General features: G+C 42.3%; 1 protein-coding gene across 1 annotated transcript in view; it reads right to left on the reverse strand.

Moving 5' to 3' along the window:
* Positions 1-13,646, reverse strand: part of ehd4 (EH-domain containing 4) — a 38,879-nt gene continuing 25,233 nt past the window's right edge. The window contains exons 5-9 of the mRNA XM_088353773.1: positions 5,769-5,935; positions 5,569-5,702; positions 5,389-5,500; positions 4,241-4,405; positions 1-935 (exon numbers count right to left, since the gene is read on the reverse strand). Of these exons, the coding sequence (XP_088209899.1) occupies positions 378-935; positions 4,241-4,405; positions 5,389-5,500; positions 5,569-5,702; positions 5,769-5,935 (1,136 nt within the window). The 3' untranslated portion in view covers positions 1-377. The remainder of the gene's footprint in view (positions 936-4,240; positions 4,406-5,388; positions 5,501-5,568; positions 5,703-5,768; positions 5,936-13,646) is intronic.

Raw genomic sequence — 13,646 nt, forward strand, 5'->3', positions numbered from 1 at the left:
GAAGATAAAATGTAATTACGTATTTATTTGTCATGTTTTTTAATCGTGTAAGCGTATACTACACATGTTTTGTATTCATTTTAACATTTTTTTCTGAGGTACTGGAAGTTTCACATCTCCCACTATACAGTTATTTCACCTTGCATTTCCCACTTAAGAAGAGAATGTGGTATTCTTGGGGTCTACTGTACTGCATAAGTTAACCACAGTGTTGTTTTGACTGATGGGATGTGACTTTGGCTCGAAAATTGGTAAATAAGGTAGATTTTCAGCAATATAGGCTAGGTAGGTCTCCATCTCCTGAGATCTTCTCATGTCCTCCTAAAATTTCATTCAACTGCCTCTTAGAATAGGGAATCCACGTGATATTTCTCGGTCTAGTCCTCGTTGTGGTTGTACATGGCCTCGGCGTCGGGATGTTTGCGGTGGGCAGGGGGCACCAAGTGCGGGGGCAGCTCGGTGGGCAACTCGTAACCTTCCAGTTTGACCTTGATGAGATGCTGAGCAAGGGCAAACTCTTGGTCGTCCAGGCTCCCGTCCTGGTCGCAGTCGGACAACTTCCAGATTTTGCCCAAAACCGTGTTGGGTAAGCGCGAGTTCATCATCTCCTTCTTGGCGTTGACGCCGCTGATCTTGCCGTTAACGGGCATGAGCGTGTAGAAGATCTCGTCGTAGCGGTGCTTGTCCCGGTTCACGATCCATTCCTCGGCGTCGGCCCCGGCGCTGATGCCTTCGCCGTAGCCGCGGCCGAAGGGCCCGTCCTGGGAGCCCTCGAAGGCGCCCCCCGATACCATGGCGGGGGGCGCCTTTGATTCCTCCTCGCGGATCATCGACATCAGACCGGCGATTTTAGACGCCAGCATCTTGTCCACCGACTCGATCAGTTTCATTTTTAGAGACGGGAACTTGCTGAAGTCGTAGTGCTGCAGCATGTCCTGGAAGGGACGAGAGACCAAATGAAAAACCGTTAAATCCGGGGTCGGGAACCGTTTTGATTTAAAGAGCCGTAAAAGCAAAACACCGTAAATTCCGGACTATAGAGCGCACCTGGTTATAAGCCGCACCCACCACATTTTAAGAGGAAAACCGATTTTGTACATACACAAGCCGCACCTGTATATAAGCCGCATACGCCCACATTTAAACATGTCTCACAAACACAAAATAACCCAAACCCGACTTCAAGTCCCGCGATTGAAACTAAATGTCCTTCATTAAAGTCCACAGTTCAAAAATCACAGCCGGCAAAATAACCGGAAAATGATACCGGTACTTAAGGTTTGATGCAGACCTGCAGAGTCCGGGTCCCGTTGAAAGTAATCCAAGGAAAAAAAGTGTATATTTCCAAAGGTAAGGGTGGGAAAAATATATCAGATGAACACATTTACTCACGCAACTCCTTTTTCTTAAACCAACTTTTTACCCCCTCTTCTTTCCTTGTCTGTCCCTCACCTTTAGCGGTCCCCACTTAAACTAGGCACCCCGCGTTTGTTCCGCCCCTCATTTTTCGTTCACCCGTGCAAAACATATCAGAATAAGTGTCTAAAATAAATACAAATAAATACATTACAAAAATATACTTTTGCAAATACATATTATACATGGGTTACACATATTTACAAAGAAAGACGGTACACCGAAAGAGTTTTCAAAGCTTTAATAATAATAATATAGCTTTGACAGGGCAGTTAATGGTAGCAACACTCGAGCGCCGCTAGCGGCCGTTAGAAAAATGACATAAATTGGCCGCATGACTGAATAAGCCGCAGGGTTGAAAGTTAGGGAAAAAAGTAGCGGCTTATAGTCTAGGATTTACGGTATATTAATTTTATTTTGGGAAAGAGCCACACCATATATTATGAGCCAAATTTACTAAATTGCTAAACCCGCGCCCCAGAAAAAAAGGTTAGTCTTCAGCACATTTAGTTTTGATGATTTGATAAAAAATATGAAAAGAGAATAATGCCAGAGTCCGTGTGTCATGTCCTGCACGGTTGTCATGGCGCCCAGCTGGCCCCGCCCCTTGACACCGGCTGAGACGCATTGGACTGATTGCTCTTGGAGTACTTAAGCGCGCTCCTTTGTACTGTGCGTTGCTGGAATGTTTGTTAAACCTGGTTAAACTCTGTGAGACTTCTGTTAAAACCTGTTAAATGCCTAGTTCTGTGAATCTGCCCGTATTTGATCCTGTTTTGTTTTTGGTCTGATCCGTTTGTTTGTTTTGAACAACTTGTCTTTTGTTAGGATTTCTAATCCACTCCGCGACCATCGATCCCGGGATCGAGTGTGCGCACCCTCCTCATCCTTCCCCCAATGAATTGTGAGTACGTCGACGCGAATGGGTGCTTTTTCCCTGTTTCCGGCTCCGTTTCGTGACACCGTGTCCCAAAAATCAACAAACATACCACTTTAAACTTGTCTCTTTCTTGCAATGACTCAAGATCGGTTAAACTCATTTTGACCCTTTTTTTCATACATATTGGTTTCAAAACCAGATGTAAGCAGTTATTTTGTAAAAACGTCACAACATTCTGCAAACGGGGAGCCTGATGTGATTACCTTTGGCGCAGACTGAGTAGGGCGAGAGATGGGAGGGAGTGCTTGCACTTTTTGCATAGCTCCACCCATCCCTCCCACTCACCCAATCAAATCACTTTAAGTTCTCTTTCCGGTGTTTTGGCGTATTTACAGTTTGTTCTGTGGATTCATCATAAGGTATCTAAACACTGAACACAGAATATATAGTGAGCTTTTGTATAAAGGATTTTGTAGCGTTTTACAGCCAAAACGAGGTTTTTTTTTTTGTTTTGTTTTTTTTTGGTGACACTTTGGAGTGAAAAACGAGCCCTATATATTTTGCAAAGTACTGCTTTCAGTCTTGGTTTGGCTTTGCGTGTATCTGAACATTGTTATTAGCTCAGGTTTTGAACGGGATAGAGAAAATTTGCATGCATTTAAATTTGTCTCTGAGCCACAGGTACTCATAGAAAGAGCCATAGGTTCCCAACACCTGTGTGTGACAAAAAGGGTACAATAAAATAAGATGGGAAAAGGTAAAAAGGAAAAAAGACCAAAAAAAAGAAAAATAAAGGAAAAAAAAGAAAAAAGAGAAGTAAAAAGCCAGGCAAAAACAAGGAAAAATGTCATGATTACCGATGTGAATCACCATATGCCCGTTCATTTGGCGCCAATCGCTGCAGGCTCTGATTGGCTCCCTGCTCCTATTCAAACCCAGTCTTGTATATCCCCTGTTGTCAGTCCGTCTGCGAACCTCTGTTTATACAACGTCAAGCCTCTTTCGACTCTGACTCCCGCCTGTCCTGTTCTTGCTCCCGTTTGTCTTCGGCTACGACCTGTTTTGATCTCGACCACATCTGCTCTCCCGTCCCGGTTTACGACCCATTTTTTTAATCCCGACTACGTCTACTCTCTCATCCTGGCTTACCATTCATTTCTGACCCCAACCACGCTTTGCTCTCCCAGTCCCGGCTACCGACCAGTTTTTCCATTCCCTACACCGCTATTGCTCTCTACAGAAGATCCACTTCCGTATTCGGATTACAATACGAGAGCGACTTGCTTCCCGCGTCCAGCAAACACCGAACCGCGGGTGCAGCCCTTCCTCTCTCTTTCAATAAAACTTGTGGTAAACGTTACGCAATTGGGTCCTGTTTCCGTTCTGGTCCTGACAAAAAAAGAAAGGGAAAAACACACTTTTTGTTTTTTGGGGGGTTCCTGTGGGAGCAAGATGGCCTACAATCATTTTTTAATGAACTATACTTTCCCCACCAGGATCCGCTTAATAATACACACTGTCCCTTTAGACTTTCATATGGAGGCTGGGGCCTTAAACTGTCGACCTGCGGGTCGTAATTGGCCCTCGGCCCTCGGGTTTTCATAGATTTATGGCAATTTCACTTTGGGATCCCTACCGATCAGATTTATGTCGTATCCCTGGGGTCTACTGTGTCTGGAATAACTTTTTAATTTATATATATTTAGGTTGTGTATGTAACTTAGAAAATATTCTACTCGCTGACGCCATCTTCTGGCTGAAATCATCATTGCAGGTCCATTTCTCGCGCTGTCAAGTATGTGAAATTCTTAAATGTACTCTGATAAATTCCTCTCTTTTCATCTTTTTGGGGTTTTGGGCATTTGAACTGTAAATGGAAGAAGTCCTTTTCTTACTTTCACCATTTTCATCCCACAAATAAAGAGAACCACGATCGCCCCACACCTGCATCTTGGTGACATTGGGGAAGTCCCCCGGACTGATGTGGTGCTCCCTCTGCAGGATGGCGTAGATCTCCGGCAGCCTCACGATGAGCTCCTCCTTCTTCTTCTCTCGCCCGAACAAGGACGGCATCTCCTTCTTCAGGTAACTGATGATGTAAGCGTGGACCTGAAGAAGAACACGGGAAGTGAAACCGACCGGCACCGGGTCGTAGTTCATCTCCCGGCCGCGGGGGAGGACGCGACCGGGCGGCGCCGGGCCAGGATTAACCGAAGGCTGGAATGCGTTCCTGGCACGCGGAGGGAAGGAGGAAGGAAGGGCCCGATCGCTCGAGACGCGAATAGAAACGGAAAATGCTGCCAGCCGTCCTCCCGCGGAGAGACGGAGAGCAGGGACGAGCTGATAACCCGACAAAGGTTTGTTTTCTCTGAGATATTGCGAGACGCCAACGGTCAGACTGAAGTCTAGATCTTAGGAACTGGAGTCGTGCGCATTCCAAAAGGTTTAGCGAATTTCCAAAGCCCAGAAACAAACTCCACAAGCGGGAATGTTGGGTCAAGCTCGGGGGTAGAGCGTTCGATTCCCGGCTCCTCCGGGTTAAAGGTTTCTTTCTTTTCTTTTTTTTCTGGCTTTTTTCTAAATTTTTCCTTCTTTTTTTCCTCTCCCTTTTGTTTCTTTTTTTCTCAGCTTTTCACTACTTTTTCATTTTGTTTTTTTCTTTCTTTTTTTTTCTATTCCCCCTTCCTTTAAGTCATTTTGTGCATCATTTTACATAATATTTGGTCATGTTGGGATTAATGAAGCAAAAACAACTCGAAGAGCCGTTTAGGACCCCAAAGAGCCCGTTTCTTTTACTGAGCCGAGCCGAGCCGAAGAAGCCGGTTCTCGTCAAACTCTACTAAATTTACTCAACTTCGTTCTACTTCGACTCGACTTCAAAATACAGCATTTAGGACACGTCAGGGGAACCCGTGTATTTTGACCTTCATGCACTGTAACTTTGACTTAAGTCGCTTCTTAATTAGCAATTTTGAGCCCTGATTTTTGTGCGCTGGCTCGATTTTCTTGTGCGCTGAGAATGTGCGAGCAGTGCCTAGAACTCTCTGAAAACCTTGAAATGAAGTCTTAAATTGTCCTACTTTGCTTCTCACCTTGGCTAACCTCGCCCTCTTGATAAGGTCATTGAGTTTCCGGAGCGCCGCATTCCTGGGAAGACTCTGGATGTCCCGGAAGAGGTCCTGAGACTCCGCCTCAAAAAGACGTCTAAGTGCGAAATGTAGATGTCAATGTTCAGACTGCTCACCTGATAAACACGCCAATTGAGAACGAACCTGTTCTCAGTGTTCTGAAGGGGCTTGGCCCAAAAGGAGCCCAGATAAACCCGCACCACTTCTGGGGTGTTAATCACTTTACCCAGCGACCACATGAGGGCGCCATACACACGCATCAGCTGCTGCGTGTCCACCTGCAACACAGAAGGGCGAAGTGAGCAATTGTGGGAAAGGTGTGCGCCAGGGGGGTAAGGATGGACCTGGTCGGCTTTGTTGAGGACAACCCTGATCTTGTCGTCCTGTCCCTTGAGGGCTCGGATGGCCTCTGAAAACTCGTCCGAGATGTCCAGTTTGTGGGCGTCGAACAGGAGGATGATTCTGTCGACTCGCTCTCCAAACCAACGCAAAACTTCAGCAAAGTCGTAACCTGCAAAGAACAAGAAAACGTTTTTTGGTACAGTACAATGGTTGTGTTGCAGACAATGTTCCCTGTAATTTTCCTTACGGGTCTGAGCGTTCACAAAAAGTCGTTGAGCAACCCTTGAAACAACAGTGAGCAACCATAATCCCAAGTGTGGCAACTAAATCATTAGCAAACATGTCCAAAACTTGACATCAAGTTACATTTTGCTGAGTTTCCGGCACTGCAAAATGATTTTTCTCTTTTGAATGAATTGACTCATGTACTATTGCAACGGTCTTACGACCTACATTGTTCTTACAATTCTTTCGCAAGATATCCATTTCTTTTTATTTCCTGATATATTTTGTCGCATAATATTAACATTTTTGGGGGCTTATTTAGTTTGTTGTAAGATACAGAACTGTACTTAATCACATTTTTTAGTGGAAGTACAATGTTGGCAAGAAGATTCACTTGATACAATTGGAAATTATTTGAATGCAACACAAACTTTTTCTTCTTTTTTCCATGTTTTTTTTTTTTACTTTTTTTAAATTCCTTTAAAAAAAGTATCATTATGTTTATTTTTTCCGAGCTGTTACTTTTTTCTTTTTGTTCTCCATTTACTTTTTTCCTACGTTTCTTTCTTTTCTTTTCTTTTTGGCTTTTTTCTAAATTTTTCCTTCTTTTTTCTCTTCCTTTTGTTTCTTTTTTTTCCCCCAGCTTTTCACTACTTTTTCATTTTGGTATTATTTTCTTTTTTGTTCTATTCCCCCCTTCTTTTAAGTCATTTTGTGCATAGTTTTACATCATATTTGGTCATGTTGGGATTAAAGAAGCAAAAACAACCTGAAGAGCCGTTTAGGACCCAAAAGAGCCGGTTTCCTTATAGATAGATAGATAGATAGATAGATAGATAGATACTTTATTCATCCCCGAAGGGAAATTCACATTTCCAGCAGCATCCCTGAGCTGAGAACAGTACAATAAAAAAGCCAAAAGAATACAATATACAAATACCCAGTGTGACGTGCAAATGCCCACTGTAGCGTGTTATATAGAGTAACTAAATAGTGCTACACAGAATACATATTGCAGTAAGATTCGGTAATATCCAATGTAGGTGGTGTGGTTTAATGTGGGCCTTTACTCTGCCGGGTGGAGTTAAAGAGCCTCATGGCATGAGGAAGAAAAGATCTCTTCAGTCTGTCCGTAGTACAAGACAGTGACAGCAGTCTGTCGCTGAAACTGCTCTTCTGTCTGGAGATAATGCTGTGTAGTGGATGCGATGGATTGTCCATGATTGACCTCAGCTTTTTCAGTGCTCGTCTCTCAGCTCCTGTTGTTAGGCTGTCCAGCTCTTTGCCCACAACAGAGCTCGCTTTACTAGCCAGTTTATTGAGACGAGAGGCATCCTTCTTCTTGACGCTGCCTCCCCAACACGCTGCCGCATAGAAGAGGGCGCTTGCCACTACTGTCTCATAGAATATTTTCAGGAGCTTTTTGCAGATGTTGAAGGAGGCCAGCCTTCTGAGGAAGTAAAGTCGGCTTTGCCCTTTCCTACATAGAGCTTCTGTGTTGGCAGTCCAGTCCAGTTTGTTGTCCAGCTGCACACCCAGGTATTTGTAGGTCTGGACAAATTCTACACATTCTCCCTTGATGGTTACAGGAACCGGGTGAGTTCTGGTTCTCCTGAAGTCCACCACCATCTCTCTGGTCTTGGTGGTGTTTAGGTGCAGGTGGTTTGCGTCGCTCCATCGGACAAAGTCCTGAATCAATGTCCTGTACTCCTCCTCCTGCCCGTTTCTGATACATCCCACGATCGCAGTGTCGTCGGCAAACTTTTGCACATGGCAGGACTCAGAGTTGTACTTAAAGTCCGACGTATATAGAGTGAATAGGAACGGAGAGAACGGTCCCCTGCGGAGATCCTGTGCTGCTAACCACAGTGTCCGATGTACAGCCCCCCTGTTTCACATACTGGGGTCTGCCTGTCAGGTAGTCAGTAATCCATTCTACAAGGTGTGAGCTAACTCCCATCTCTGTCAGTTTCCTACTCAGTAGCAGAGGCTGTATGGTATTGAAGGCACTGGAGAAGTCCAAAAATGTAATCCTCACAGCCCCCTTCGCCCTATCCAGGTGAGAGAGGGATCGGTGTAACATGTATACTATAGCATCCTCCACTCCCACTATAGATATATATATCGAATAGCATCATGAAAACCACCTTTCAAACACCTTCAAACTGTCCTATACTGTTCCCATACCACCTCCTTAGCGTTCTATACCAATTTTTCCTGACAATTCCTAATGATGTCATTCCCCCGGAATATTTCTCTCCCCCACACCTACTCTATCATGTGACCTGAAACTGAGTTACATGTACCTTCAAATGTCCCCAAACGACTTCTCCCACACCTCTCACTTTATCCCCCAGAAGATCTCGTTCACATAATCATAAAAAACTTCTTGACCTGTTCCCTAAACACCTACCTCATAGTTTGTTCACATATCCCTTAAACAATTCCTGGTGCCTCAAAATAAACCCATGAAAATGTCCTTCATGTCACTTAAACACTTCAATTTTTTGTCCCCTAACTCTTCCACCACACCCCTTACTTTGTTCCTATGAACACCTTTAAACAAATCCCTAGCACACCTCACTTAGTCCACCTGAAACCTTATTTTGCATAACCTTAACAAGGGATTTTCTCTTTAAATGTCCCCTTAACACCTTCACCACAGTTCTTACTTTGTCCCCTGCGATTACTCTGTCACCGACAAATTGTCCCCAAATTACCTCTCTCACACGCCTCACTTTATCCCCCAGAAGATCTCCTTGAACATCTCTTTCACTTGTCCCCTAACCACTTCCTTCATCGCTTATATTGTCCCCCTGAACAATTTGTTCACATATCCCTTAACCTCTTGAAACCTGGGCTCTTGTTCGATGCGCATTGATGTAAACGCATGTGTACGCCAGGTCAAAATAGGTTAGAAAATTCACGTGCCCCACGATCTGTACCCATAAAAACCTCCCTTATGTCCCTTAAACACCTCCAAACTGTCCTCTATATCCTCCCCATAACCCAAAAAACAGTGGTACCTTTTATTGTCCTAAAAACACCTTCATATTATCCTAAAAGAATCCCTTGACCTGTCCCCTAATCACTTCACTCTTGCTTATATTGTCCCACTGAACATTTTCTTCATACATCCCTTAAATAATTCACTTGTCCCTCAATCTGTTCCTCCATTACATCCTTTAAACACCTCCAAACTTACCTCTATATCATCCCCATAACACCTCCCTCAAACTTTTTAACACATTTCCCTAATAATTCCTAATAATGTTGGTCCTCCAAATATTTTACTCTCTCAAGTCATGTTTATTTGTGACACCCTTAATCACAAGGAGTCTCAAATGGCTGCACAGACTACTATGACACCATCCCCTGATCTAAAACCTACATGAGGGCAAGGAAAAACTCAAAAACCCCAGCATGAGGAAAATGACGAAACCTCGAGAAGCACACGAGGTAACCCCCCACAACTACTCTTTCACACAGCCCGAAAAACAATGGTACCTTTTATTGTCCTAAAAACACCTTCATATTATCCTAAATAATTCCTTGACCTGTCCCCTAATCACTTCACTCTTGCTTATATTGTCCCCCTGACCATTGTCTTCATACGTCCCTTAAATAATCCACTTGTCCCTCAATCTGTTCCTCCAGTACATCCTTTAAACACATCTAAACGGTCCCCTATATTTTCCCCGTAACGCCTCTTTTGCTGCCCCTTAACTAAATTTAAACCCCAGCTTCCCGCAGATGTAAACATTTCAAGACCAGGATGTAAAGTTCCCGTACTTGTGTTTGGGCGGGGTCAGGTTAGCGCAAACAGATTTGTCCGCCCCGGCCTTTGTTTGAATGTCTCTTCTTCATCAATAAATTAAGGACATGTGACAAAGACGACGCCCTCTGGTGTCAGTTTCCATTCGCGGCTTCGAGTGTGTCGATGACAGGATGCCGTGTCGCCAGTTCCATTTCCTCTTTTCCAGGAAATTTTTGTCCGTCCGACAAGTCTTGCTTCCTCTTTACTGTGTGTTGCGAAACAAAACCGTGATAACTTTGCTAACACTACCAAAGAGCAACGTCTGCATCGTCGCTATGGAAACACATCCTATCTATCTATCTATCTAGCTATCTATCTAGCTATCTATCTATCTATCTATCTATCCATCCATAGATCCATGGATAGATAGATAGATCCATGAATAGATGATAGATAGATAGATGGATAGATCCATGGATAGATGGATGGATAGATGGATAGATCCATGGATAGATAGATAGATAGATCCAAGGATAGATAGATAGATGGATAGATAGATAATCTATCTATCTATCTATCTATCTATGGATCTATCTATCTATCTATCCATGGATCTATCCATCTATCTATCCATCTATCTATTTATCTATCTATCTATCTATCTATCTATCCATGGATCTATCTATCTATCTATCTATCTATCTATCTATCCATGGATCTATCTATCTATCTATGGATCTATCTATCTATCCATCTATGGATCTATCCATCTATCTATCTATCTATCCATGGATCTATCTATCTATCTATCTATCTATCCATGGATCTATCTATCTATCTATGGATCTATCTATCTATCCATCTATGGATCTATCCATCTATCTATCTATCTATGGATCTATCCATCTATCCATGGATCTATCTATCTCTCTCCATGGATCTATCTATCTATCTATCTATCTATCCATGCATCTATCTATCTATCTATGGATCTATCCATGGATCCATCCATCTATCTATCCATGGATCTATCCATCTATCTACCTATCCATGGATCTATCTATCTATCTATCTATCTATGGATCTATCCATGGATCTATCTATCTATCTATCTACCTATCCATGGATCTATCTATCTATGGATCTATCCATGGATCCATCCATCTATCTATCCATGGATCTATCCATCTATCTATCTACCTATCCATATATATCTATCTATCTATCCCTCTATCTATGGATCTATCTATCTATCTATCTATCCATGGATCTATCTATCCATGGATCTATCTATCTATCTATGGATCTATCCATGGATCTATCTATCTATCTATCTATCTATCTATCTATCTATCTATCTATCTATCTATGGATCTATCCATCTATCTATCTACCTATCCATATATATCTACCTATCCATATATATCTACCTATCCATATATATCTATCCATGGATCTATCCATCTATCTATCTATCCCTCTATCTTTGGATCTATCTATCCATGGATCTATCTATCTATGGATCTATCTATCTATGGATCTATCTATCCATGGATCTATCTATCTATGGATCTATCCATGGATCTATCCATCTATCTATCTACCTATCCATATATATCTATCTATCCATGGATCTATCTATCTTTCTATCTATGGATCTATCTATCCATCTATCCATGTATATTTCTCTCTACCTATCCATGTATATCTATCTATATATATATATATATATATATATATATATATATATATATATATATGTTGCAAAACAAAACCGTGTTCACTTTGCTAACACTACCAAAGAGCAACGTCTGCATCGTCGCTATGGAAACGCATCCTGGCGCCAATAGGATGCAAGGGCGGAGTTTGCAGAGAGTCGAATGTCAAGAATTGTTTTTTTTGGAGTCGGGCGATTTGAGTCACGAGAGGGATGTTCCGGAAATTATGAAAGGCTCCTCTATGTTTGGTTATTTTTTTCATTTATTATAAATAATACACACACTGTGACTTTAGCGTGTGTGTGAGAGTAATAGAGCTGCCAAATGTTTCCAGATGAGGGAAACAGGGCCGCCTCGAAAGAGACCCCCCCCCCCTTTCCCCATGACTCCACCCGTCCTTTAAACGGTGATGTCATCAAGAATAACGAGCCGTCCGTTTGGACTCGATTACCCCTTTGGAACTGAGAGCATATGGAAGGGAACTATGTAGAGTAGAACCCCAACGTTAAATACCGTATTTTCCGCACTATAAGGCGCACCTAAAAGTCTTAATTTTTTTAAAAGCTGACCATGCGCCTTATAACACAGTGCGCCTTATATATGGCTCAATATTAAATTCGCAAGGTCTCGCAACTTACTCAACGGCCGCCGACTCGATTTAACCCCGAACGTGGAGTAGTCCGCGGTGTATGCTGGGATTTATATACCGGCGTTTCATTGGCTAACCAATGTGTCAATCATCATTTGAATCGATCACTATTGGCTGAAGTTATTCGGAGCCTCGGATTGGCTAGATGCCCAAAACAAACCCTTCAATCGGCCGAGTTTAGCAATGGCGTAGCAAGTTTGCTACAGTACGCCATAAAGAAATATGTTTCATTAGTCTGTATTTGTAAATATTTTACTCTCCTGGATTTACTTCACTCACGGTTGTAAGAAGACCATCATTATTGCACGTGAGAACTTAGGTGAGCTATGCGGCTTTAGATTTTCCCGGTATCTTGTTTTAGAATGATCTTGATGTTGCTGTGATGAGTTGAGTGAATTAAACTCAATTCCAAGCGTTTATTGTCATATGCACAGTAAAGTTGCGAGCGAAAAAGAAAATAGAAACTAAGGAATGGTTGGCATTTCTTGAATCCCAAGACTTCAACCTTCCGAATGATATTTGAAATGACGCATTTAAGTGACATCGTACGGACACCGCATCCGCACGTGTCTACTACACGTATTTGCTTCTTTGCAAGCTTTGGGAATGTTAAGGGGGTAATCAGTTTGACTGAATCATCTGACTGTTTTGTCGACGTTCCCATTGTAGCGCCTTATAATCCGGTGCGCCTTATCTATGGAAGATATAGGACCAAAAACGATTTTTTGGGGGTGCGCCCTATAACCCGGTGCGCCCTATGGTGCGGAAAATACGGTACTATATAGCAAAACGTTATATTGGGTATTTTTGTATTCTATATCTTTATTTTATTTCTCAATACAACACTGCTGGAAGTGTGAATTTCCCTACAGGGATGAATAAATTATCTATCTATCCATCTATATATCCATCGATGGATCTGTCTGTCTATATCTATCTATCTATCGATGAATCCATCTAAATCTATATATATTGATGGATCTATCTATATCTACATTCTATCGATGGATCCATCTATCTATCCATGGATCTATTTATCTATCTTGCTAGCTATCTTTCGATCTATCTGTATCCATGTTTCTATCTATATCTGTGTTTTTATCGATATCCATGTTTCTATCTATCTATCTATCTATCTATCAATGGATCTATCTGTATCTATCTATATCTATCGATGGATCTATCTATATCTATTGATGGCTCTATCTATATCTACATTCTATCGATGGAACTATCTATATCTACATTCTATCAATGGATCTATCGATCTATCTATCTATCTATGGATTTATCTATCTATCCATGGACCTATCTATCTATCTGCCTATCTATCGATCTATCCATGGATCGATCTATCCATCTATCTATCTTAATCTGCTATGAGGTGGGGGTGGCAGTGTGAAATCGCCATATCGCAGGGTATAGTAAATGGCATTGCGTAGCTAATTCTGAACCCCTGTACTCCTGATAAAAATCGCAAAATGGCAGTGGTGGGCTGTGAGGGTCTGCAAGGCCTTCTCCGCTGCCCTAA

The sequence above is a fragment of the Urocampus carinirostris genome, chromosome 15, assembly GCF_059441175.1.
Source record: "Urocampus carinirostris isolate Australia breed hairy pipefish chromosome 15, RoL_Ucar_1.0, whole genome shotgun sequence".
NCBI lineage: Eukaryota > Metazoa > Chordata > Actinopteri > Syngnathiformes > Syngnathidae > Urocampus > Urocampus carinirostris.